Source organism: Carlito syrichta, unplaced genomic scaffold (genome assembly GCF_000164805.1).
Source record: "Carlito syrichta isolate Samal-C Ts95f unplaced genomic scaffold, Tarsius_syrichta-2.0.1 Scaffold305242, whole genome shotgun sequence".
In the NCBI taxonomy this organism is placed as follows: Eukaryota; Metazoa; Chordata; class Mammalia; order Primates; family Tarsiidae; genus Carlito; species Carlito syrichta.
The window spans coordinates 292,338-315,968 of NW_007249338.1; the positions used below are offsets into that span (position 1 = coordinate 292,338).

The 23,631-nt window shown below is 40.3% G+C and overlaps 1 protein-coding gene across 1 annotated transcript in view; it reads right to left on the reverse strand.

The window, feature by feature from the left end:
* The window catches only part of LOC103263730 (histone-lysine N-methyltransferase SMYD3), a 216,454-nt gene extending 193,151 nt beyond the window's left edge, over positions 1 to 23,303 (reverse strand). The window contains exon 1 of the mRNA XM_021714117.1: positions 23,187 to 23,303. Coding sequence (XP_021569792.1) covers positions 23,187 to 23,227 — 41 coding nt within the window. The 5' untranslated portion in view covers positions 23,228 to 23,303. The remainder of the gene's footprint in view (positions 1 to 23,186) is intronic.
* Between the last annotated feature and the right edge of the window lie 328 nt (positions 23,304 to 23,631).

The following is a 23,631-nucleotide window of genomic DNA, read 5'->3' on the forward strand; positions in this document are numbered from 1 at the left end:
GGAAGACTGAGGCGGAAGGATTGCCGGACCCCAGCAGGTCGACGTTGAGGTGGCCATGAGTGTACCACTGCACTCCAGCCTGGGTGACAGAGTGAGACTCCCAACTCAAAAAAAAAAAAAACTGGGGTAGGTTGGGGGAGGAAGAGGGGGCAACAAATACAGAAATGGTCTCTAGAACTGTAGAAAGCTTAAAAAGGATGTCAGAAATCACTCAATACCTTCATTTCAAAAGGGCTAAATTGAGACTCAAAGAGATTAAATTACCTTGCTCAACTTGCAATAGAAACTAAGCTGAAAAAAGACACAATTTATTTGAAGGTCTTCTTTGGTCTTCCAATCCTGGAAGTTTTTTTTCTTAAGCTTGGACCTCAGCAGTGCTATCTTTTGCTGCCTAGCTTACTTCCTGGAGAGCCCACCCACACCAATTACTTCAAATAGCAGTAGTGTCACCACTATTCCAGTAATTCTAGCTCAAAACCCAGCATTTACTCTTCATTCCTTCCTTGTCCTTTAAACAGTCAACAAATGGGGTCCACGCCTCTCTCAAAAGGTCTTGTTTTGTTCCAGGTCCACTGCCACTCCCTAAGATCACTCAGGTCTTCATTTCTTCACACCCAGAGTAAAGCAACTTTTCTCTTAACTGAAATCCTCATCTCCAGTCTTTCCATGTCTTTCCCTTATCACAAAATTCACCCAAATCAGTACTCCTGCTCTAATCTTCTATAATTTTGTGCATTTTATACCATGACTCAAAAATTTTTATGGGCTCCATAACATCTATACCTACGAAATAAAGTTCAAATTCTTTTAGGCTGACCATCAAGGTCTTCTGTAATACAGACTCAAGCCTAACGTATAATCAATAAACTCCCACACAAACAACACTTTACTACAGTCAAATACTCTACTATCTCATCTATATGCATTTCCCAATTAGCTTGAGTGAAGAGGTACAATCACAGCTCACTGCAGCCTCGACCGTCTGGGTTTAGGTGATCCTCCCACCTCAGCCTCCCGAGTAGTTGGGCCTACAGGAATGTACCACTGTACCTGGCTAATTTTTTTTATTTTTTTGTGGAGATGAGGTCTCTCGCTTACATTGCCTAGGCTAGTCTCAAACTCCTGGGCTCAGGCAATCTTCCTACCTCAGCCTCCCAAAGTGCTGGGATTACAGGTGTGCGCCACTGCACTCAGCCTTATTTTTTCCTCAAAAGCTATAACAACAAATAGAGAACTCCTGACATTATGAGTCTCAATCAAAGTAATGAATTTAAAAAACACCATTAACCTAGAATTATAAATGCTCTTAAATGTTTAAAACTAAATATGGTCGGCCAGGCTCGGTGGTTCAACCTGTAATCCCAGCACTTTGGGAGGCTGAGGTGAGTGGATTGCCTGAGCCCGCAGGTTCAAGACCTGCCTGGGCAATTTGGCGAGACTTTGCCTCTACAATAAATCAAAAACTAGCCGGGCGTGGTAGCGCATGCCTATAGTTCTGGCTACTTGGAAGGCTGAAGAGGAAGGATCACTGGAGCCCAGTAGGTCGAGGTTGCGGTGGCCAGGAGCGTGTCACCACACTCCAGTCTGGGTGACAAAGTGAGACTCCAACTCAAGAAAAGAAAAGAAAAAACTAAATATGAACGAGTTATGTGTAAAACAGTTACTGGCAACAAGTAAACTTTAAAAAGGAAACTTTCTTGATTTTACTGTATTTAAACAGCTAAAGTAATAGCTTTGTCCATTTTTACTTTTCCAATATCTCATTATGTTAGAATGAGATATTGGCCAGGTGTAATGGTGTATGCCTATAACCCTAGTGCTTTTGGAGGCTGAGGCAGGAGGATAACCTGAGCCCAGGAGTTCAAGGTTGCAGTGAGCTATGATCATGCCCATTGCACTCCAGCCTGGGTGACAGAACAAGACTCTGAATCTAAAATAAAATAAAATAAAATATATATATACACATATATATATACAGACAGGTGCACAGAGAGAGAGAGAGAGAGAGAGAGGCAGACAGAGACAACAGAGACAGACACAATGTTATAATGTTATTCCACACTGTTGTCTTTATTTTTTTTATCCTGCCAAGTAATTATTATAGCAAAAACCAAGGGGAAAATTAATTTGCACAAAATATTTTACAGTAATAAATCTCACTGCAAGGAGTTCAACAAACACAATTTTCCTCCAGATTATACAAAATATAAATGCTACTACTAGTCTCAAACATGGGTTTTGACTCTTAATGTGAAAAAAATCATTATTAATAAGCTACTATATGATAAAAATTTGACCTGTGCCCTTTCATTATAGTTTTATATAGATATTTATGACAAAATTTGACTTGTTTACCCTTTTTGGCTGAATTAAAAACAGTAGTTATGGTAAGTATCAGAGGCAAGGAACAGTTTGGAAAGGTGGCTCATAAGTGGAACACTCAGAGATATTAATTTCACTAGCTGAAACCTAGATCACTTTTCTGAAAAATATTCGTCAGCTTTTCATCCCATTGTCCACCAGAGGGAGTATCACAGCTAATTAAGACCTCATGAAGAACTCCAGAAGGGAAATGAAAAATCTGCAACTAAATCTAAAATCTGATCCTGCAAGATGTTATTGATAACATCTAAATGTAAAACCAAATCATAGAATCCCCAAAAGAATCTCAAAGTAAATATTTATCAAATAACTGGGCTGCTAAGAACTTTAAGTTTAAAAGTACTTCCAGAATCACTACATTTCAGTTTTAAGCACATACAAGTTACACAGATATCTGGAAATCAGATACAGAAAAATGTATATTCTGATTTATTAAGTCTGGTATAGCATAAAATTCTGGGTTACTAACAATCTCCCAGTTGAAAATAACACCGCTGACCCACAGACCACACACTTGTAGGAGCAAGAAACAAATTACAATTCAGGGGCAAACTGAATTTCTGAAATATCACAGCACTATTAGTGGGTGCACTAATAGGTTGGCTCAAACAGCTGGGAATGGCTCTAACAGTTTTATTAGTTGGTTGATTGAAAGCTGATGCTAAAGGTGACCAATGCTAAATGAGGTTGAAATGTCAGAACTTTTTTTCTGAGTCAGTCTCACTCTTTCACCCAAGCTGGAGTGCAGTGGTACAATTGTGGCTACTGCAGCCTCAACTTCCTGGGCTCAGGTGACCCTTCTGCCTCAGCCTCCCAAGTAGCTGGGACTACAGGCTTGTGCCACCATGCAAAGCTGGTTTTTTGGGGGGTTTTTTGGGTTTTTTTGTTTTTTTTTTTTTTGTAGATATGAGGTCACATTATGTTGCCCAGGCTGGTCTCAAACTCCTGAGCTCAAGCGATTCTGTAGCCTTGGCCTCCCAAAATGCCAGGATTACAGGTGTGAGCCTCTGCACCCAGCCCAATATCAGGACTTCTTTGGCACACTGATGAAGAAGGTATCTAAAGGTTTAGGGAGATCAGAATGCTGAAGTGAACTTACTATGTAAGACTTGCCTACTCACCCATTAACCATTTACCTGCAAAAATCTAGAAAACATTCCATTCACCATACTATAAGAAATATATTCGCCGATCTCAGTGGCTCAGCCTGTAATCCCACGCCTTTGGAAGGCTGAGGTGAGTGGATTGCTTGAGCCCGCGGGTTCGAGACCCGCCTGGGCAGCAAGACTTCATCTCTACAATAAATCAAAAAATCAGCCGGGCGTGGTAGCGCACGCCTGTAATTCCGGCTACTCAGAAGGCTGAGGCGGAAGGATCGCCGGAGCCCAGCAGGTGAGGCTGCGGTGGCCAGAAGCGGCCACTGCACTCCAGTCTGGGCGACCGAGTGAGACTCTGACTCAAAAAAAAAAAAAAAAAAGAAAAAGACATATATTCATGAGAAGAGACTTGGCCTCTTTCTCTATAGGCCAGGAGTAAAACTGGAAAGGCCTACCATTGAACTGGACTTCTGAATTCAATGGGGGATAATGGGATCCCATTGTGGCAAGGATCAATTGATAGAACGTCATCAAAGACAAGGTGGGAGTGAATACTATAATGGCAGCAAAAGAGTTTGAATTACACAGATATTTAATGTTAGCTAACTGATCACAGTGCCTCTAGAGCTGAAAAATCTAGGCAATCTACCAAAGTCTTACTTAACTAGGCAGAAAAGTTATAGATCTGATAAACAAAAGTATGATTTAAATCACCAAAACAAAGAATTGTGATCCTTCTACAAATTCCCAGGTTTGAGCCAGATCCTCTTGAATGAAAGACACACCCAGTTCACTTAAGAAGGAACTCTACCACACAGACAAATAAATATACCATAAATCTTCCTCTTAGGTGTCTCAAGAGATCTACAGTCATTTACAAGGATGTCTGTACACACACTGGGAAAGAAAATATAACCCCAGGCTTTTGGGAAATTACAAGAAACTGGCTCTGAACTAAAGATGATTCCTGAAAACTCAAAATACCATTTTGGTCCACCTTTCAGAAAGAGGAGCTTACAAAAGTCAGAGGATCATTGGGGCTTGGACTCAGATTCATTGTATAATGGGTCCAGTTGGTCCCTAAATCCACCCTGTGGTTATATTCTTTAGTTCCAGAATGCACATTACAATAGACATTCTCAGCAACTCTCAGAAACCTGGCCAGGTGCGGTGGCTTATGCCTGTAATCCCAGCATTTTGGGAGGCCAAGGATGGAGGATCACTTGAGGCCAGGAGTTCAAGACCAGCCTGGGCAACACAGTGAAACTTCAGCATTAAAAAAAAAATGTAAAAATCAGACTGGTGTGGTGGTACAGGCCTATAGTCCTAGCTGCTTGGGGGACTGAGGCGGGAAGATCACTTATCCCCTCACCTGTTTCCTTATTAATAGAGTAATGGCTATTATGGTACCAAAGTCCATGAGGAAGCCACCAGAACTGTCTCTAACGACCTAAACAGTAAACCAAAATCAAAACAGAATTTCTGGAGGGATTAATGCCACCATTAATGACTTGAAAGATGTACAGGTAGTAATCCTCATTTAGCTTGCCTATTTGACCAATGTAGAAGAAAGGTGGATCTTGGAGAATGACAGATTACAAGATACCAAAGTTATAGAATATCAAGGAGAGAATATGAAGAATGAAATCACCCAAAGATGGGTAAAGGAATAGATTTTGTATACTCTTTTTGGGAGTCAGTATTTTTGGGATATATGAAAGATAGGTGGGAGAATGATTTTGCTACTGTCTTTAAGTACAGTTAAAGTATGGTTAAATGCAGTATATATAGTTGACAAGAGATGAACTGTGGTGGCTTCTATAGTATATCAACACATCAAGTTGGAACAACACTTCCCAAAACACCTCTCTATGATTCCAGATTAGGGCTGATGGCCACAAAAGAAATGCGTGAGATTTGCAAGACAGAAATGAAGCAGCCATCACTCTGTTCTGAAGGTTTGCATAATGTGCCAGGTACTTGTGTGCACTGTTACTGACTAATGGCTTGCCTTGCTAGCACAGGACAGCAGTCAGGCCCTCTGCTCCTCTAGCTCCACCAGATCAATCCCTTCATCTTCTCCTAGTGGTGGAGTCTAATACAGTTCTGTGGCAAACAGCACCAGCAATTCTGCAGTCAAGATGTCATGAAGCGGAGAGGCAATGAGAGGCCCGCAGGTTCCAGTTTGCCTTTATTAGCTACAATTTGATTCCAGGTTATTTTTGCTATCTCCCACTTGACAGGCAGCTTGTCTTCTCACCAGCTCTGCCGACTAACAGTAACTTCAGGCCCACCACACAATGCAGAGGCAACAGCATTTTTACCAGCTCCCACAGTTATGTAAGGTCTAATCCCTATAATCCTTATCCTTTATTACTCAATGGATCAAACCCTAATTGATACAATCCCTTTGTGGAAAAATTGAACAGCCCAGAGAATAGCCCTAATAGTTGAGAGATAGTCAGATAATAATATATAGACACCCACTAGGGAAGAAACTTCACACATGCCTGGAGTCCTTTTTGTTAACCAAAAGAATTTTAGTGCCTTATCCTTAAATATAACCAGTCAAGAATAGCCAGACACTTGAGGACAGTCCTTTTGTTTTTTTTTTTTATTCTCTTGTCCTTTTGATCAGAAAAGTTTAAACACTCCTAAAAGTAAAGAGAACAGTATAACAACACCCCATATATTCAGCTACCAGCTGCAAAAAGTATCAAGACATGGTCAATCTTGTATAACCTATACCCCTACCAATATCTCCCAACTACATTATTTAAAGCAAATCCCCTTGTGCCAGACATGGTGGCTCACGCCTATAATCCTAGCATCTTAAATTAAGAATTTCACCTTTAAGCTGGGCACAGTGGCATCAGTGCCTTTAGTTTTAGCTGAGACAAGAGTATCACTTCAAAAAAAAAAAAAAGAGTATCACTTAAGCTCAGGAGTTCAAGACCAGCTTGGGTAACATAGCAAGAACCCATTTTTTGGTTTTTTTAAAAAGAAGGTCAGGCACTGCATCTCACTAATATAATCTCATCATTTTGGAAGGCTGAGGTGGGAGGACCACTTGAGGTCAGGAGTTTGAGACCAGCCTGGGCAACACAGTAAGACCCCATTGTTACAATTTTTTTTTTTTAATTAGCTGGGTGTGATGGCACATGCCTGTACTCCTAGCCACTTAGGAAGCCGAGGTGGAAGGGTTGTTTGAGGCCAAGAGTTTGAGGCTGCAGTGAGCTATGATCACATCACTGTACTCCAGCCTAGGGGAGAGAACAAGAACATATCTCTATAAAACAAAACAAATTTCACCTTTACTTGAGGAAACTGCTGAAAATTTTAGACAGCAAGACTGAGACGGGAAAGATAATTTGCATAAACATCCCACTGATTAAAATTTCACAATGTTGAAACAGGTTTATTTTAATAATGCCCTTTTACCTAAACAAGCAAGACTGAAATATAAGGAGATTTATATAACTTGCTTCTGTAGCCTATGTAAATTTATGGAGGGATGTTAATAAATTATGATTATCTCTAAATGATAAAAATGCCTTTGGCAAAATTCAATACCTACTCTCACTAAAAACTCTTGAGAAAATAGAAATGGCTGGATACTTCCTTAACATGACAAAATATATCTACCACAGTCCTAACACTAACATCTTAATGAAACCAGAGGTCAGGAACATAAGAATGCCCACAGTCTTCACTATTACTTATAATTCTCTGGAGGCATTACCCAATGTACCTGTACAAGAAAACACACTTACATGCATAAAAATTGAAAAGGAGTCATACACAGTGGATCATGTCTGTAATCCCAGCATTTTGGAAGTCAGAGGTGAGAGAACTGCCCGAGCCCAGGGGTTTGAGATAGGCCTGGGCAACTTGGTGATACCCCATCTTTACAATAAAATCAAAAACTTAGCCAGGGGATATGGTGGCGCACTCCTGTAGTTCCAGCTACTTAGAAGGCTGAGACAGAAGGATCACCTGAGCCCAGCAGGTCGAGGTTACAGCGGCCATAGTCATGCCACTGCATTCCAGCCTGGGCGACAGAGTGAGACTCTGACTCAAAAAAAAAATTGAAAAGGAATAAACTATAAATATGACATAAGAATAGTCCTAGAAATCAAATAATCGATAATTCTCTATAAGTAAAGCAATGTGTTACCAGTGAATAGATGTGAACAGGCAGACTGACTAAAGGAACAGAGTAGCAAGTCCAGAAACAGACCCAACTAGTATATGATCTAGAATATGATAACTGGAACAATCACTGGGCCAAAAACAATCCTTTTAACAATTGGTGATGGGACAACTGGGTAGGCAATTGGAAAAAGTAAAAATTAGGCCCATTCCTTATAACATACATAAGAATGAGCTCTAAACAAATAAAAAATCTAAATGCATATTTAAAGCACACAAATTCTAAAAGAAAACATAAATAAATTCCTCTATCATAAGCAAAGTCAAAAGACAGATGATAATCTGAAAGAAAATATTTGCAACATTTATCAAAGATAAAGGACTGATATCTGTAATATACAAAAAAAAAGTTTAAGATTAGATGAGAAGCCGGGCTCGGTGGCTCAGCCTGTAATCCCCTGCCTTTGGGAGGCTGAGGTGAGTGGATTGCCTGAGCCCACGGATTCGAGACCCACCTGGGCAGCGAGACCTCATCTGTACAATAAATCAAAAATTAGCCGGGTGTGGTAGCGCGCGCCTGTAGTTCCAGCTACTCGGAAGGCTGAGGCGGAAGGATCATCAGAGCCCAGCAGGTCGAGGCTGCGGTGGCCGGGAGCGGCCACCACACTCCAGTCTGGGCGACAGAGTGAGACTTCAACTCAAAAAAAAAAAAAAACGATTAGATAAGAAAAGACCAAAAAAAAGGAAAATGGGCAAAAGATATATAGAGATGATTCACAAAAAGACATAAATATGGCCTTTAAACATATGAAAAGATGTTTAAATTCACTCATAATGCAATTTAAATACAAATTAAAACCATACTAAGATTCTACTTCTCACCCATCATTAGCAAAAATTCTAAAGTTCAGGCTAAAAGGCAGGGGAAACAAGTATTCACATACATTGCTGCTGGGAATGCAAAACAGTATAACCTGACATAGGCATTTACACTTTGACCTAGAAATCCTACTTCTAGGAATCTACCCTGCAGGTACACCTACAACAATACAAAAATACGTAAGTGCAAGGTTACTGATTATAGCAATATGCACAATACTGGAAATTACCTACATATCCATTTTGCAGAATACTGGAAATTACCTACATATCCATGTATAGGAAATTAGAAATTATAGTACATACATAAAATGGAGTATTATGGTATAAGGAATAAGAAACATCTCCATAAACTGACAGTAGTGATTTCCAGTAGATACTAAAAAAGCAAGTGCAAAAATAACAATGGAAAATAAGAACACATATATGTATTTGCTTATCTTTACCAGAAAAAAATAAACCAGATGTTTTTGTGCCCCCCAAAAATTCATAAGTTAAAATCTATGCAGCCTTTAGGAGGCAATGAGACTGTGAGGGTGGAATCCTCACGAATGGGATTAGTGCCCTTATAAAAAAGGTCTTAAGGTAATTTACTTGCCTGTTCTGCCATGTGATGACACAGTTGGAAGGTATCATCTATGACAAACTAGCCCTTACCAGATAACAAATCTGCCAACTCCTTGATCTTAGACTTAACAGGCTCTAGAACAGTAAGAAATAAATTTCTGCTGTTTATAAACCATAGTCTGAAAGGACTAAGACAACATAAACGATAAACTTGGTTTCCTAGAAAGGGCAGGGCAGCAATATAAATATGGGGAGGACTAAAACTTTCTTTTTTTATAGCTTTAAGTTCTGAAAACATGTTAATGTTCTGCATCTTCACAAAATAAAATTAAATCAAAAAGGATGGAAAGGAAACCTAAAACTGAAAGCAAAGTGAAACAAATGAACTCAATTCATCTCAAATGAATACCAATAACTACACTGTAGGGAAATAACAACCCAAAATGAGCACAGCATTTAACTATATAACTTCAGTCTTTGGTGGAGTAAAGGGGGAAATTACAAGCAAATTCTGAACTGTTTTGCGCATGTTCTTTGTAATAATGTAAGCAAAGCAATTCTGAAAAAATTTTAGATGGTATATAGAGCTGAACAAATAAGAAAATAGGTTGATAATGTTGAGAGCCAGGATTCTGAAGAAGAAAGGACATATATTATAGAATAGGAGAAGGCAAGAACCCTAAGGAGACATTTGTAAATAAAAGTATTGGTATGAACTTATGATTTCTAAAATGTGTGTACATATGATTATCTGTATGTTCACGTATGCACATACCTTCATATTTCCTAACTTTGCTACTGAAAGGATGAAACAGCAAAAGCATCCCTGTAGCAATGAGTACACCTAGCACTCAGATCTTAGTCTCAAATGTTATTCCTCACTAAAAGAAACCAAGAATACTCAGAGAATACTGACTCCAAGGTTAGGGTAGGATAGTTACAGGATGAACCTGTAACATGTTATACCAGAAAGTATGAAAGTGCTTAAAAGAAAAAAATAGGTGGAGCACATCACAAGGACATAGGATCCACCTTGAAGGGTTTCCTCTGGTAAAATCTGGGACAATTTGAGCACCAAAATAATTAGGCACCTAATTAATTATAAACCATGAAAAAAATAAAAATGTATGAGTCCATACTGATAAAAAATTAAACAATGAGGGAGAAGAAAGGACTTTAACTTATGGTAGAATGCTGAGCTGAATGCCAACTGGTAAGTACAATTGGAAAAATCAGCATTTTGCAACTATCGTACCAAAGATCAATCAGGAAAGAACCATCTATGGATGCTAAATCTAGGGAGAAATTTTAATGAGCAGGATATCTGCATTTTCTTAAAACATCTTCTCACAGATTATTAGTTGCAAGGGGAAGAAATAGTGTACAGTGGAAAAACTGAACAACAGCTGATCTGTGTGATCAAAACTAACGCAACCCAATAAAGGCAGCTGGACTTTGTGAGCCTCTGGATGCGAATCGCTGAGAAGGATACATCTACTCATGTGTAGCACCCCAACGAAGGATACCCAACCTGAGTCTAACCATGAAGCCAAATTAGACAAACCCAAAATAAAAAATGTTTCATTTAAAAAAAGAAGAAAAAGCCGGGCTCAGTGGCTCAGCCTATAATCCCGCGCCTTTGGGAGGCTGAGGTGAGTGGATTGCCTGAGCCTGCGGGTTTGAGACCCACCTGGGCAGGCGAGACTCATCTCTACAATAAAATCAAAAAATTAGCCGGGCGTGGTAGCGCACGTCTATAATTCCGGCTACTCGGAAGGCTGAGGCGGAAGGATCACTGGAGCCCAGCAGGTCGAGGTTGCGATGACCGGGAGCGGCCACTGCACTCTAGTCTGGGCAACAGAGTGAAACTCCAACTCAAAAAAATAAAAAAAGAAAAAAGAAAAAAAGAAGAAAAGAGGCCAGATATGATGTCTCATGCCTATAATCCCAGCACTTTGGAAGGCCAAGGTGAGAGAACTGCCTGAGCCCATGGGTTTAAGACCAGCCTGAGAAACTTGGTGAGACCTCGTCTCTACAATAAATCAAAAAATTAGCCAAGCATGGTGGCATGTGCCTGTAGTTCCAGGTATTTGGAAGGCTGAGGTGGAAGGATCACCTGAGCCCAGCAGGTCAAGGCTGCAGTGATTGTGAGAGTGCCACTGCCTTCCAGCCTAGGTGACAGAGACTCCAACTCAAAAAACAAATAAATAAACAAGCAAATAAATAAATAAAAAGAAAAGGAGGGAATTGTATTCTTCAAAAAAGTCATTGTTATAAGTGCCCAAAAAGAGTTTAATCTGAAAACACTCCAGATTAAAGCAGGCAAAAATTATAGGATAATTAAGTGTACACCTGACCCTAGACTGAATCTTGTACTGAAGGAAAAAAAACATGCTATAAAGAACATTATTGGGCTCTTCATTGGCACTGTCTACCAAGGTGGTAACCATCTCCTACCTAGCATCATGACTGCCCTCAGACCCCCGGTAAAGCCAAAGACCATCAAAAAGAGGACTAGGGAAGTTCATGTGTCAAGATTAAGCATAACTGGTGAAACCCAGAGATATTGATAACATGGCACACAGTAGACTCAAGAGTAAGATCTTGGATGCCCAACCTTGGTTACGGGAGCAACAAGAAAAAAAAGTACATGCTGCCCAGTGGCTTCCAGAAGTTCCTAGTCTACAATATCAAGGAGCCAGGAGTGCTGCTGATGTGCAACAAATCTTATTGTGCTGAGATTGCTCACAACGCTTCCTCCAAGAAACACAAAGTCATTGTAGAAAGAGCAGCCCAGCTGGCCATCGGAATCACCAATCCTAATGCCAGGCTGCACAGTGAAGAAAATGAATAGACAGCTCATGTGCACATTTCACTTGTGTTTAAATAAGACCATAAAAACTGGGAGGGAAAAAAAGAGCATTATTGGGTTACCTGACAAAACTGGAATACAGACAGTACAGCACTATAGTTACATTAACTTTCCTTATGCTGATGTATATGATAACATCCATACTTTTTTTTTTTTTTTTGAGTTGGAGTCTCACTCCATTGCCCAGGCTGGAGTACAGTGGCACACTCACAGCCACCCCAGCATCAACCTGCTAGGATCTAGTGATCCTCCTATCTCAGCCTTCCAAGTAGCCAGAACTACAGGAGCACGCTACCATGCCTGGTTAATTTTTGATTTATTGTAGACACAAGGTCTCGCCAAGTTGCCTGAGCTGGCCTCAAACCCACAGGCTCAGGCAATCCACTCATTTCGGCCTCCCAAAGCCCAGCCACATCCATACTCTTTGGTTATACAAACTAAAGTATTTAGGGGTAAAGGACCAGGATATATAGAACTTCCATTTTAAGAAAGAAAAGTGTGAGAGAGAGACAGAGAGAGAAGATAAAATTGAGGGTGTAGGCTGGGTTTGGGGGCTCAGTCTGTAATTTCAGCATTTTGGGAGGCCAAGGCGAGTGGATTGCCTGAACCTGCAGGTTCGAGACCCACCCAGGCAACTTGGCGAGACCTAGACTCTACAATAAATCAAAAATTAGCCAGGAGTGGTAGCGTGTGCCTGTAGTTCCAGCTACTTGGAAGGCTGAGGTGGAAGGATCACTCGGACCCCAGCAGGTCGAGGCTGCGGTGGCCAGTAGCGTGCCACTGTACTCCAGGCTGGGCGACAGAGTGAGACTCCAACTCAAAAAAAAAAAAAAATGAGGGTGTACGCATAGGAGAAAGAGGAAAGAGTGTGCATGTTATCAGTAATAGTTTAATCCGGGTAAAGAGTACACAGATTTTGGGGTACTATTCTTATTCCTGTAACTTTTCTGTATATTTGAAATTAGTTCAAAATAAAAGTTTTTACATTTTTTTAAACTGTAGTGAGAACACATTAGATTATCATTCCATAGAGATAGGTACAGAAACACGTAATTATTTCAAACACCAAAATAATAGTATGTCTAACTTGGACACTCAAAATGATCTTAAAAGTAACTCCTGATTCTAATTTCATACAATTTTCTACACATATACTACCAATACTAAATATAGTTATTATTCATATAGTTCATATCATGAAAGGGTAGAAAGCCTTTAATACCTCTACTGCTTCATGTTAAAAATATGTATTTAAGAATAATTTAAACATTTGATTATGTATGCATAGTCCCTAATTTCTGTTCATCATATTCAGTGCCATTTCAGGATGCTGAATCCTTACAGTGGGCTATATGTCATTTCATTTTACTCTTTTAAGTCTGTGCTATGATACTATGTGACAGAAGACCAAAAGCTGTAGCACCACCTGGGAGTTCTTTGGAAGTGAATTCAGACCTCAACCCAGACCTTACTGAAACAGAATTTGCACTTTAACAAGATCTTCAGCTCTCTCTCTCTCTCTCTCTCTCTCTCTCTCTCTCTCTCTCTCTCACTGTCTCTCACCCTCCCTCCCTCCCTCTCTCTCCCCTCCTTCTCTCTCTACTCTGTAGTCATTGATTTAAGCACTGGCCAGACCACGTATTCTTTGAGCTATGGCTGCCATGTTTTCTTAGCTTTGCCCCCTCCCCTACCTTGGGGAGGTGAATCTACTCTCTCACTCTCTCTTTCTCTCTCTAATCTACTTTCTAAATAAACTATATTTTCCAAACTAACTTCTATGCAATTCTTTGATTCGTTCATGTAGTACTGGATCACAAACCAGATCCCCCCAGCAGGTCTGACCTAACATTTTGGAGACCCTACTGGGATTTTAACCTAACAAATGGATACTGTAGCCTCTCAATAGTACCCAGCAAAAGTTGAATAACCAGACCTGACCAAGGGTAGAGCTAGGGGAATTATGAGGACTATCAATGAAAATTCTACATCTCTTAGTCCAAATTCTAAAGCCAATGGCCAGCCAGTTAACTGGCTTGCCTTGTATTAAGAGATTCATTCTTGGTCTAATCAGCTAGCAATTCCAAAAATAAAATGGACAAAAGCTAGCAAACATGTAAAAGGCATCTTCATCATAACCAGCACACATCTTGTTATGTACTTCCAAAAGAAATAACGTCTAAAAAAAGGCTTTCTCTCATTTTATTTAAGTCTCTAATTACAAAAAGTGATACATGCTTTACTTAGGGAAAAATACAAAATACATAAAATACAGAGAGTTATCTTCACCCCCTACAAAAACCACTATCCAGAAGTAATCATTAGAATTCTTGTGTGCTCTTTCAGACCTTTTCTATACATACAAGTACATATCCACACATACACAAAGATTTTATTTAAAATACATACATTGTTCAACAACTTTATTTGCCAGCAGTGTGTCATCCACATTAGTTCAAACAGATCCACCTCAATCTTATTCCATTCCATAATACGGTCACACCATAATCTAACAAGGTCCCTATTAATAGGCATTAAAATTCTCATTTTTTAAAAATTACCAAAATGTTAACCTAAATATCATTCATTACACATCCATTGGATTTGAATTTCTGTCAGTCCCAAAAGTAGGATCAAGAGAACACAGTCTTCAATTCTAATATATAATACAAATTGCCCTCCAAGCAACAATACAAATTTACACTCCTACAAGTGTATGAATGTTCTCTAGTCCATATTGATGCTTATAGGGAACATAAAATACACTTTTTAGGGTTGTTCTGAGAATTAAGGTACATGAGGTAAAGTACTTAAAATCATACCTGACATTGTTCAATAAGTGATAATAAGTTCTAGCTAATGAATTAAATATTCAATTGTCATAAATTGTGGTACCAAATAAAAAGGAAAGTGGCTCTCTTAGTACTTGTTGATAACCCAGTTCAATCAGCATCCCATGTTTGGCTATATCAAATTCAGTGGAACATCTCTCCTTTGACTTCTGAAAAACTAGAATCAGCCCAGAGTTAGAGTGTGGGAAGCAAAAATTCAGTGAGTCATCCTAACTGAGGCACTAACTCTATATCTTGACTGGTCCCGTATATCCTGCCAGGCTACAAAAAAATCAGAACCAAATGTTGTTCATTGGTTCACAATATATACTAGAGAACAAACTCTAACCTCTCAAAATGATATAAAAAAATGAGTCCACTGTTCTATAATAGCGGTTCTCAAAGCATGGTCCAGGCACTCCCGGGAATCCTTGAGGCCCTTTCAGGAGCCCACAAGGTCAAAAGTATTTTCAAAATAATACTAAAACACGTTTTGCCTTTTTGACTATCATTGTCTCATTAGTGCATGTGGCATTTTCCAGAGGCTATTTGACATGTGATTTTGCAATATACAGAATAGAGAAGCAGTTATGAAAATCCATGGGTCTCTTATCAAGCCAGAGGTTAAAGGGATATGCAGAAATGTAAAGCAGTGCAACATTTTTCTCACCAAACTTTTTAGAAAATATGATTTAATTCATTAAAAAAACTTTGTTAAAATGTAATAGATTTATGTTTAAATAAGCATTTTCAAAACATAGTTTTAATTTTTATGCAGTAGCTATCAATAGATATAAGCCACATAGACAAAACCTCTTCAGCATCCTTAATAATTTTTTTTAAAACTCTACCAAATATAGCCGGGTGAGGTGGTGCACAGTTGTACTTGGAAGGCTGAGGCGGAAAGATCACCTGAGCCCAGCAGGTCAAGACTACGGTGGCCATGAGCATGCCATTGCACTCCAGCCTGGATGACAGAGTGAGACTTCAACTCAAAAAAAAAAAAAAAAAAAACCCTACCAAATACATTTCAATGATTTTTAAAAGTGTAGCCAGGCACAGTAACCCACGCCTGTAATTCCAGCACTTCGGGAAGCAGAGGCAAAAAGTTTGCATCAGTCCATGGGTTCAAGACCATGCCGGGCAACTTGACGAGACCTCATCTCTACAATAATTCAAAAAATTAGCCTAGCATGGTAGCAAATGCCTGTGGTTCCAGCTACTTAGAAGGCTGAGGTGGAAGGAGCACCTGAGCCCAGCAGGTCGAGGCTACAGTGACCATGAGTGTGTCACTGCACTCCAGCCTGGGTGACAGAGTGACACACTGACTCAAACAAAAAAACAGTGTAAAGCATTCTTAGCCTAAAAGGTTTGAGAACCACTAGTCTATGAAATGAACTGCCTCAAAAAACAGTGTAGGTTAAGAACAGTAAAAACCATAAGCATTAGCCCATAGCTTCAATTCTCTTTTTGTGAAAGTCAAAGGCAACCTTGTGAGGAATACTGTGGCTCTATACAAGATTCAAAGTAGACCTCAGAAAGAAAAGACAAATCCATGTGCATGAAAAAATGGATATTCCAATGGGGACAAATCATTGACCCCTATATGACAAAAATTTCTAAAATAAAAACCTGACACACTAGGTGTCTGGCTGGTCCCAGAAGTGTGTCACCATTTGGGGAACTCAGGATCAGTTACTACTGGTAGCAAACTGGACACTCTGTTTTGTTTTGTTTTGTTTTGTTTTTGAGTTGGAGTCTCACTCTGTCGCCCAGGCTGGAGGGCAGGGGCACACTCCTGGCCACCATAGCCTCAACCTGCTGGGCTCAAGTGATCCTTCCGCTTCAGCCATCCAAGTAGGGGAACTACAGGCACGCATCCCAGTGCCCGGCTAATTTTTTGATTTATTGTAGAGATGAGGTCTTGCCAAGTTGTCCAAGCTGGTCTTGAACCCATGGGCTCAGGCTGTCCTCTCACCACGGCCTCCCAAAGTGCTGGGATTATAGGCATAAGCCACCGCAACCAGCCTGCAAACTGGACACTCTGTACTAATAGCAGCCACACGGCTATAATGAGGGGAAGTCTGTACTGTTGAGTTCCAGGCACCAGCCTCAGTACCTGTCCCTGTGGTTGCTCTGTTCTTCAGCCCTCTGAGCAAGCACCAGGCTGTCTGAAGAACAACTTACTGCTATCCACAAAGTAGGTCATCCTGTCTGATTAACAACATCTTCGGCTGTGGCATTCACATGGACCAAATGTTTTCAGGCTCAGGGGTCAGCCATACAGCCCTTTCCCAAACCTCCTTGCAGAAGAAAAAGAAGAAGCAAAAGAAATAGGAATTATAACTTCTACTTTAAAAATGAAATCACACCCATGATATCCTTTCCCAGCCCACCTTATTATCTATTCCTTCACTTTATTTTATTCCAAGCCTTGACCCTTGAATAAACCATCAGCCATGCCCAGGAAGCTACAAATCCTGACTTCAAGGCACCTCTCAAGACTCTATCCTCTGAAATGATTTTGCTAGTCATATGACCTTCAGGGTCCCCCAAGGAAGAGTCTATAACAGTGCAGCAGTTCACTTGTACCTGGTGTTAACATATTTCACAAAGTCAAATGTAAACCCAATACCTGTCTCCATTTGGCTCTTTCTACTCTAAATAATCTTAGATAGAAAGGGTTATGTAGTTAATGTGAGATTCTTACTTTCCTAAAACTATTCATTCCAATGCCTAACATTCTTAGTAACTTCATGTATTTGTAAAGTTCATCTAACACCTCAATCTTTTGGTTTTCTGGTCATTTCAACAATCTTTTCTAACTCTATACTTCAGCCACTTTTTGCCATCCTCTGAACCTTGTTGTACCAAAACACACACTACTTCTAAGCATATATATTTCAAGTTGATCCATTCTCTGACCACTCACCACTTCTTTGACCACATCAGGACCTCTAATTCATTGAGTCTACCTCATTTCACTGTCTATCACCTTCCTCATGATCTCATTCCCTACCTTAAACCATAACCCAGATACATCATCCCTTGCCTACAACCTCAACTTCCTTTCCCCTCTCTCCATCTATCATACTAATCTGGCAATGCTGGATAAAGCCAATTCTCATAGCCAATTCTCATCTGGTCACTGGGAGATTTAAAAAAAAAAAACACTATCCAGCTAACCATTCCCACTTTATATAAATGAACACAAGTTTTAAGTAGACCCTCAGAATTTTCCAACAATGCTACATTTCACTAGGCAATTGATGATTCTCTCCTAGAAGAATATTTCAAACCTCCTATCTGAATCACTTAACAACCACTTTCCTAGATAGCCTCAAACCTTTCAATCACCACTGCTATTGCCTTTTCTGGCACCTCTTCTTACCCCAATATACAAAGATATTCCCTCCTGCCTCCACCCCAGGTTTGGTCCTTGGCCAAGATAGAGTCCATCATCTCACCAAATGTTCCTTTATTATCCTTTACTGCATGGTCACATTTACCCACACAGCAACTCAAAAGCAGTTGCCTTATTTTCTATAATCGATCTAATCAATCTCCTGAACATGGGCCTGTTCTTTCGGCAATCTAATAGTCCTCAAGAACATCTGCCCTAATAAATATCCAGGAAACTTAAAACTTGTCAAATAATATCTTCCAGTTAATATAAGAGCTTTAAGGCCAGGAGTGGTGGCTCATGTCTCTAATCCCAACACTTTGGGAGGGTGAGGTGGAAGGACTTCAAGACCAGCCTGGGCAACATAGTGAGACCCCCTCTCACAAACCCACCCCCACAGAAAATAAAATTAGCTGGGTGTGGTGACACACACTTGTAGTCCCAACTATTCAGGAGACTGAAACAGAAGGATTGCCTGAGTCCAAGAGATTTTGAGGCTGCGGTGAACCATGATCATGCCATTATACTCTAGCCTGGGTGACAGAGTGAGACTCCAACTCAAAAATAAAATAAATAAAATAAGATAAATATTTGGATTTTAACTCCTTACCAGTGCTGGTTTAAATAGCTGCTTTCAGGCAAATTTTCCTCCAAGGTTTTAGGAGACATCCTGGAAGTACTAGTGGCAACAAGACTTTAGTTCTGTGGTATTTCTCTGGATCCTTACTGGTCTCTGCTGCAAGGAGGTGATCAGGTCCTATAACTGGACTGGTGCCATCTCATCTTTTGTGATATCATGCGGGCTCCCATCCCTGTGGTTCACAGTCCTGACTTTGAGTCTATACAGTCACAAAGTCCTTTGCTATAATGCCAACTGTTCTACCAGGCCAACAGGCTCCTCTACCTCCCTCACAGTGTATTCAGAATCCCCTACTACTACACTCATCTATCTAGACACTAAAGCAGAGCCAAAGGTCCTCTACTGTTGACTGTTCCCTCAATCCATTTAGCATCCCAGTCCTAACCCCAAAACTTTGGCCAGGCAAGAAATATCAGAACACCCATTTCTCACAATCTGTTTTCCCTACCTCCTGTCCCCCTTCTCCCCACAATCCAAGGACTAAAAGGGATGAACCTTTCACTTCCAAGTCATTCTTCTTCCTCCTTGGAGGCACTAAGTCTCAATGATGGATGAGATATTCTCTTTACCCTAGAGAAGAGCTACAGGGTAGCTCTGGATATGGAAGCTGCAGGCAACATGGAACTTGGGAATACCAAACACAGTGACTTAAAACCCTGCAAAATATCATCCCTTTGCAACTTCAACCAAGTTTCTCCTGTGTGCTGGACCCTACGGGTATAAAGATTAGACTTGGGTCATTAGGATGGAGAGTGGGAAGACCTATGAACAAATAAAATAATTGCGATGGAATTTGATGTGCTACGTTTACCAAAACAAACAGAAAATACATATAACCCATCTGTCAATCAATCTTTTCTGTCTCCATCAGACTAAAAATGTATGCAACAGTAAGAGAAAAACAACATAAATAATTTCAGATCACAATTTCATTGTCATTTAAACTTTCTCCAACTTACATACTTCATTTTCTTTTCCACACACAACATGAAAAACTAGAAACCATTCCTTAATGAGAGAAAAAAAGTAAGATAAATGGGTTCACATTTCTTCTTTAATAAAAATGGATACCCAGAATTAAAGCACTAAACAAAACAGCCCTGGGCCAAAGGAAATCATGTAGAACTTTGTGACAATCATTTTTGGTGCCTAATGAAGTATAGACATATGTCATTTAATGACAGGGATGTGTTCTGAAAAACACATCCTTAGGTGATTTCTATGTTGTGTAAACATTCATAGACTGTACAGATGGTATAGCCTACTACATGCTTAGGGTATAAGGTACTGTCTATTGCTCCTAGGTTATAAACCTGTAAAGCATGTTACTATACTGAATACTGGAAGCAATTGTAGCACAATAATAAGTATTGTATAGATAAACATATTTAAACATATAAAGGAAACAGTAAGAATACAGTATTATAATCTTACAGGATCACTATCATATATGTGGTCCATCTGCTGAAAGACCGAAATGTTATGTGGCACATGATCGTAGTTACAGTAAATATCTGTTTTTTATTCTATGTTGATTTTCCCCTTCCCAAGGAAATGTTAATTGTTACAAACTACATTTTCATCCCATATGAGTACTTAATTCAAATGGAAAGCAGCAAAAGGGCAGGAACAGTTAGAAGCAAAATTTTGCCAGACACTCATACTACAAACCAAGTGCTTTAGTATATTTAGGAATTGGGGCTACAAAAATTGAAACATGCATTATCTATTCTCAAGGACTTCAACATTTCCCTAACACTATTTCCCTAACAGTGATTCCAAACAAAACACCTCAGAATATTATAACCACTAAAGTAAGAATGTTCAACTGCATACCTACTACCAGAGCACAAGTGAACTATATATTCTGGCAATCCAAAATAAGCACAAATGCATTTTGTGTGTGAAGTATTTTAATAAACAAGTATCTGTTGGTCATTATGAAAAATCCATTTGTTTAGTTTGTTTTGTTTAGATGCTCAGCATTTACTTATATCCTTTTTTTTTTTTTAATTGGAGTCTCACTCTGTCACCCAGGCTGAAGTGCAGTGTCACTCTCACGGCCACTGCAGCCTCAACCTGCTGGGTTCAGGTGATCTTTCCGTCTCAGCATTCCAAGTAGCTGGAACTACAGGCACATGCACCACGCCTGGCTAATTTTTTGATTTATTGTAGAGATGAGGTCTCACCAAGTCGCCCAGACTGGTCTCAAACCCCTGAGCTCAGGCAATCCTCTCATCTCGACCTCTCAAAGTGCTGGAATTATAGGTGTGAGCCACTGTGCCCGACCACTTATATCCTTTTTTCTTTGTTTATGTTTGCTGATTTTCCCACTAAGATGACTATTATGGAAAGTAGAGCCTGTCTCCTATCTTAAAAGCCAAAAAGGGCCAGATGTGGTACTCCAGTACTTTAGGAGGCTGAGATGGGAGGACTGCCTGAGCCCAGGAGTTTGAGACCAGCACAGGCTATAATATAGTAAGACCCCCAGTCTCTACAAAAAAATCAAAAAATTGGCTGGGCATGGTGGTGTGTGCCTATAGATGCAGTTACTTAGGTGAGTTACGAAGTCCAGGAGGTCGAGGCTGCAGTGAGCTGTGATCACACCACTGCACTTCAGCCTGAGCAAACCACTGAGATTTCCCACCCCCCAAAAATAATAAGGCCATGTGCAGTGGTTCACGCCTGCAATCCCAGGCCTTTGAAAGGCCAAGGCAGGAGGTCTGCTTGAGCCCAGGAGTTTGAGACCAGCATAGGCAACACAGCGAGACCTCACCTACACAAAAAATACAAAATTAGCTGGACATGATGGTGTGCGCCTATAGTCCCAGCGACTTGGGAGGCTTAGGCAGAAGGATCACCGGAGCCCAGGAGGTTGAGACTGCCATGAGCTGTGATTGTGCCACTGCACTCCAGCCTGAGCAACAGAGTAAAACCCCACTTAAAAAACAAAAAAATTTCTTAAGCCAAAAAGACTAAATACTCACCTTCTTAACTTCCCTTGTAGCTAGGGTATAGGCAGTGACCTAAGTTCAGCCATCCAAGACATTCACCAAGGACTTTGAATCAGAAGCTAACATCACAAAGAAGAATGGTTGAGAAAATAATTCTCCAACAACAATCAGTTTCCCAAGGATCAGCAGGGTTCAGTGTCTATGGTGTGCTAGAGTTACATACAGCAGAATTGAATATTATCAGGTAACAGAAGTCATATACTCCCCAGACCCCAGGCCCAACTACTTCTGCAGTACAATTCTGACTTGGTTCCTGCCCATTTTCAGTCAGGTTTCTCCAGACTTTAAAGCAATGCTGAGAACTCCCACAATTCCCTCCCATGAAACTCCTTTTTTGCCTTAATCGGGTCTTGCAAATAACAAAAATTAGTGATAGAGACAGCAATAATGAAATAGTATGGTAAAGCAGGAAGCATACTACCCACAAAGGATTTGTGTAGTTTATTTTGGAAAATGGGCAATTCCATGTATCATATGACTCAGGTTCATCTCTGATGGTTGTGTTACTAATTTGTCACCATTTAATCATTCCAAAACTTTTCTGTCCCAAGTACTACATAACATGAAAATCTGACCTTATCTGCAAGATGACCTGCATCTTCTCCATCAATTAGTATTATAGGACTTAGGAAACAGCAAGTATTCTATGTTAAACCATATTCAAACTCTAGAAACACTACAATGGATTTAGGATGAAGAGCCCAGCTCTCTCTAATTTGCCACAATGAGAATCAAAGATCTATAATGTTTAAATCTCAGGGCTTTCAGCAAAAAGTCAAGTCTTGAAAGGAATGAATTGTTTTCAACCACACAATTTACAAAAACATCAAGGTGCTCGCTCCTGAACATGATTTTTTTTTTTGTTATAATTACTTCGGAAAGCAACAGATACAATTATTACTTGGTAACTTTAAAATGTAAAGTCAAATTTCTCAATGACGAATCAAATAAGAACTAAGTAAGATTAATGGTCAAATTACAGACATGAGTTTTGCACTTCTACCCATCTCAATCTCAAACCGACAGATATGAAAAGCAGTTATGCACAAAATCATCCCACTCATCTCAAAACAGAGTTCTTTTTCCTTGCACACAGAAGAATCTCAGTAACATTTGTTGGTTGAACTGTGACTGTGCATGTATGTTACACATTTCCATAAATTGCTTTGACATGGCACTGCTTCCAAAACACTGGAACATGAATTCTTGCATCTAGGCAGGGGTTAAGAGTTAGACAGTCATCTCATTCAATGGCAAAGTACACCAGGGAACCCTAGTAACTTATGCTCCCACAGTACGGCACTTGCAACTCAAGTTCAGCCCCTCTGATACACTGTAATTCTCTCTCTCACTTGATCTGCTCCTTAAGGATTCTTAAGGCTGTCCCGTTCATCTTCGTATTCCCCAGGACACACAGAACCCAAACCACAGAAGTACACCGTAAACTTCAAGATTCTTCCACCTCCTGCTGGATCTCTGCAGTAAGCCTCATTTATACCCACCCCTGCTCCCCCTATACCCACCTCCGCCACTTGTGGCTTCCACAGTCGTTCCAATGAAGCTTGTCACACCGGCCATAGCCTTGTCGTTCCCCAGCAACATTATCCACGGCCCATCGCGCTTCCCCTTAAGTCTGCCCAACTGGCTGCCCCAATTCCTACCGCAGCCTCGGTTGGGGGCGGGATGTCAGTGTGGGAACCCCAGCTGAGCGAACCCAGGGGAGCGTCCGGGCAGGGTCCGTCAGCCGCGACTCCCCCACCCCACCCCCCACCCCCGGGAACAAGCGCGTCAGGGGGA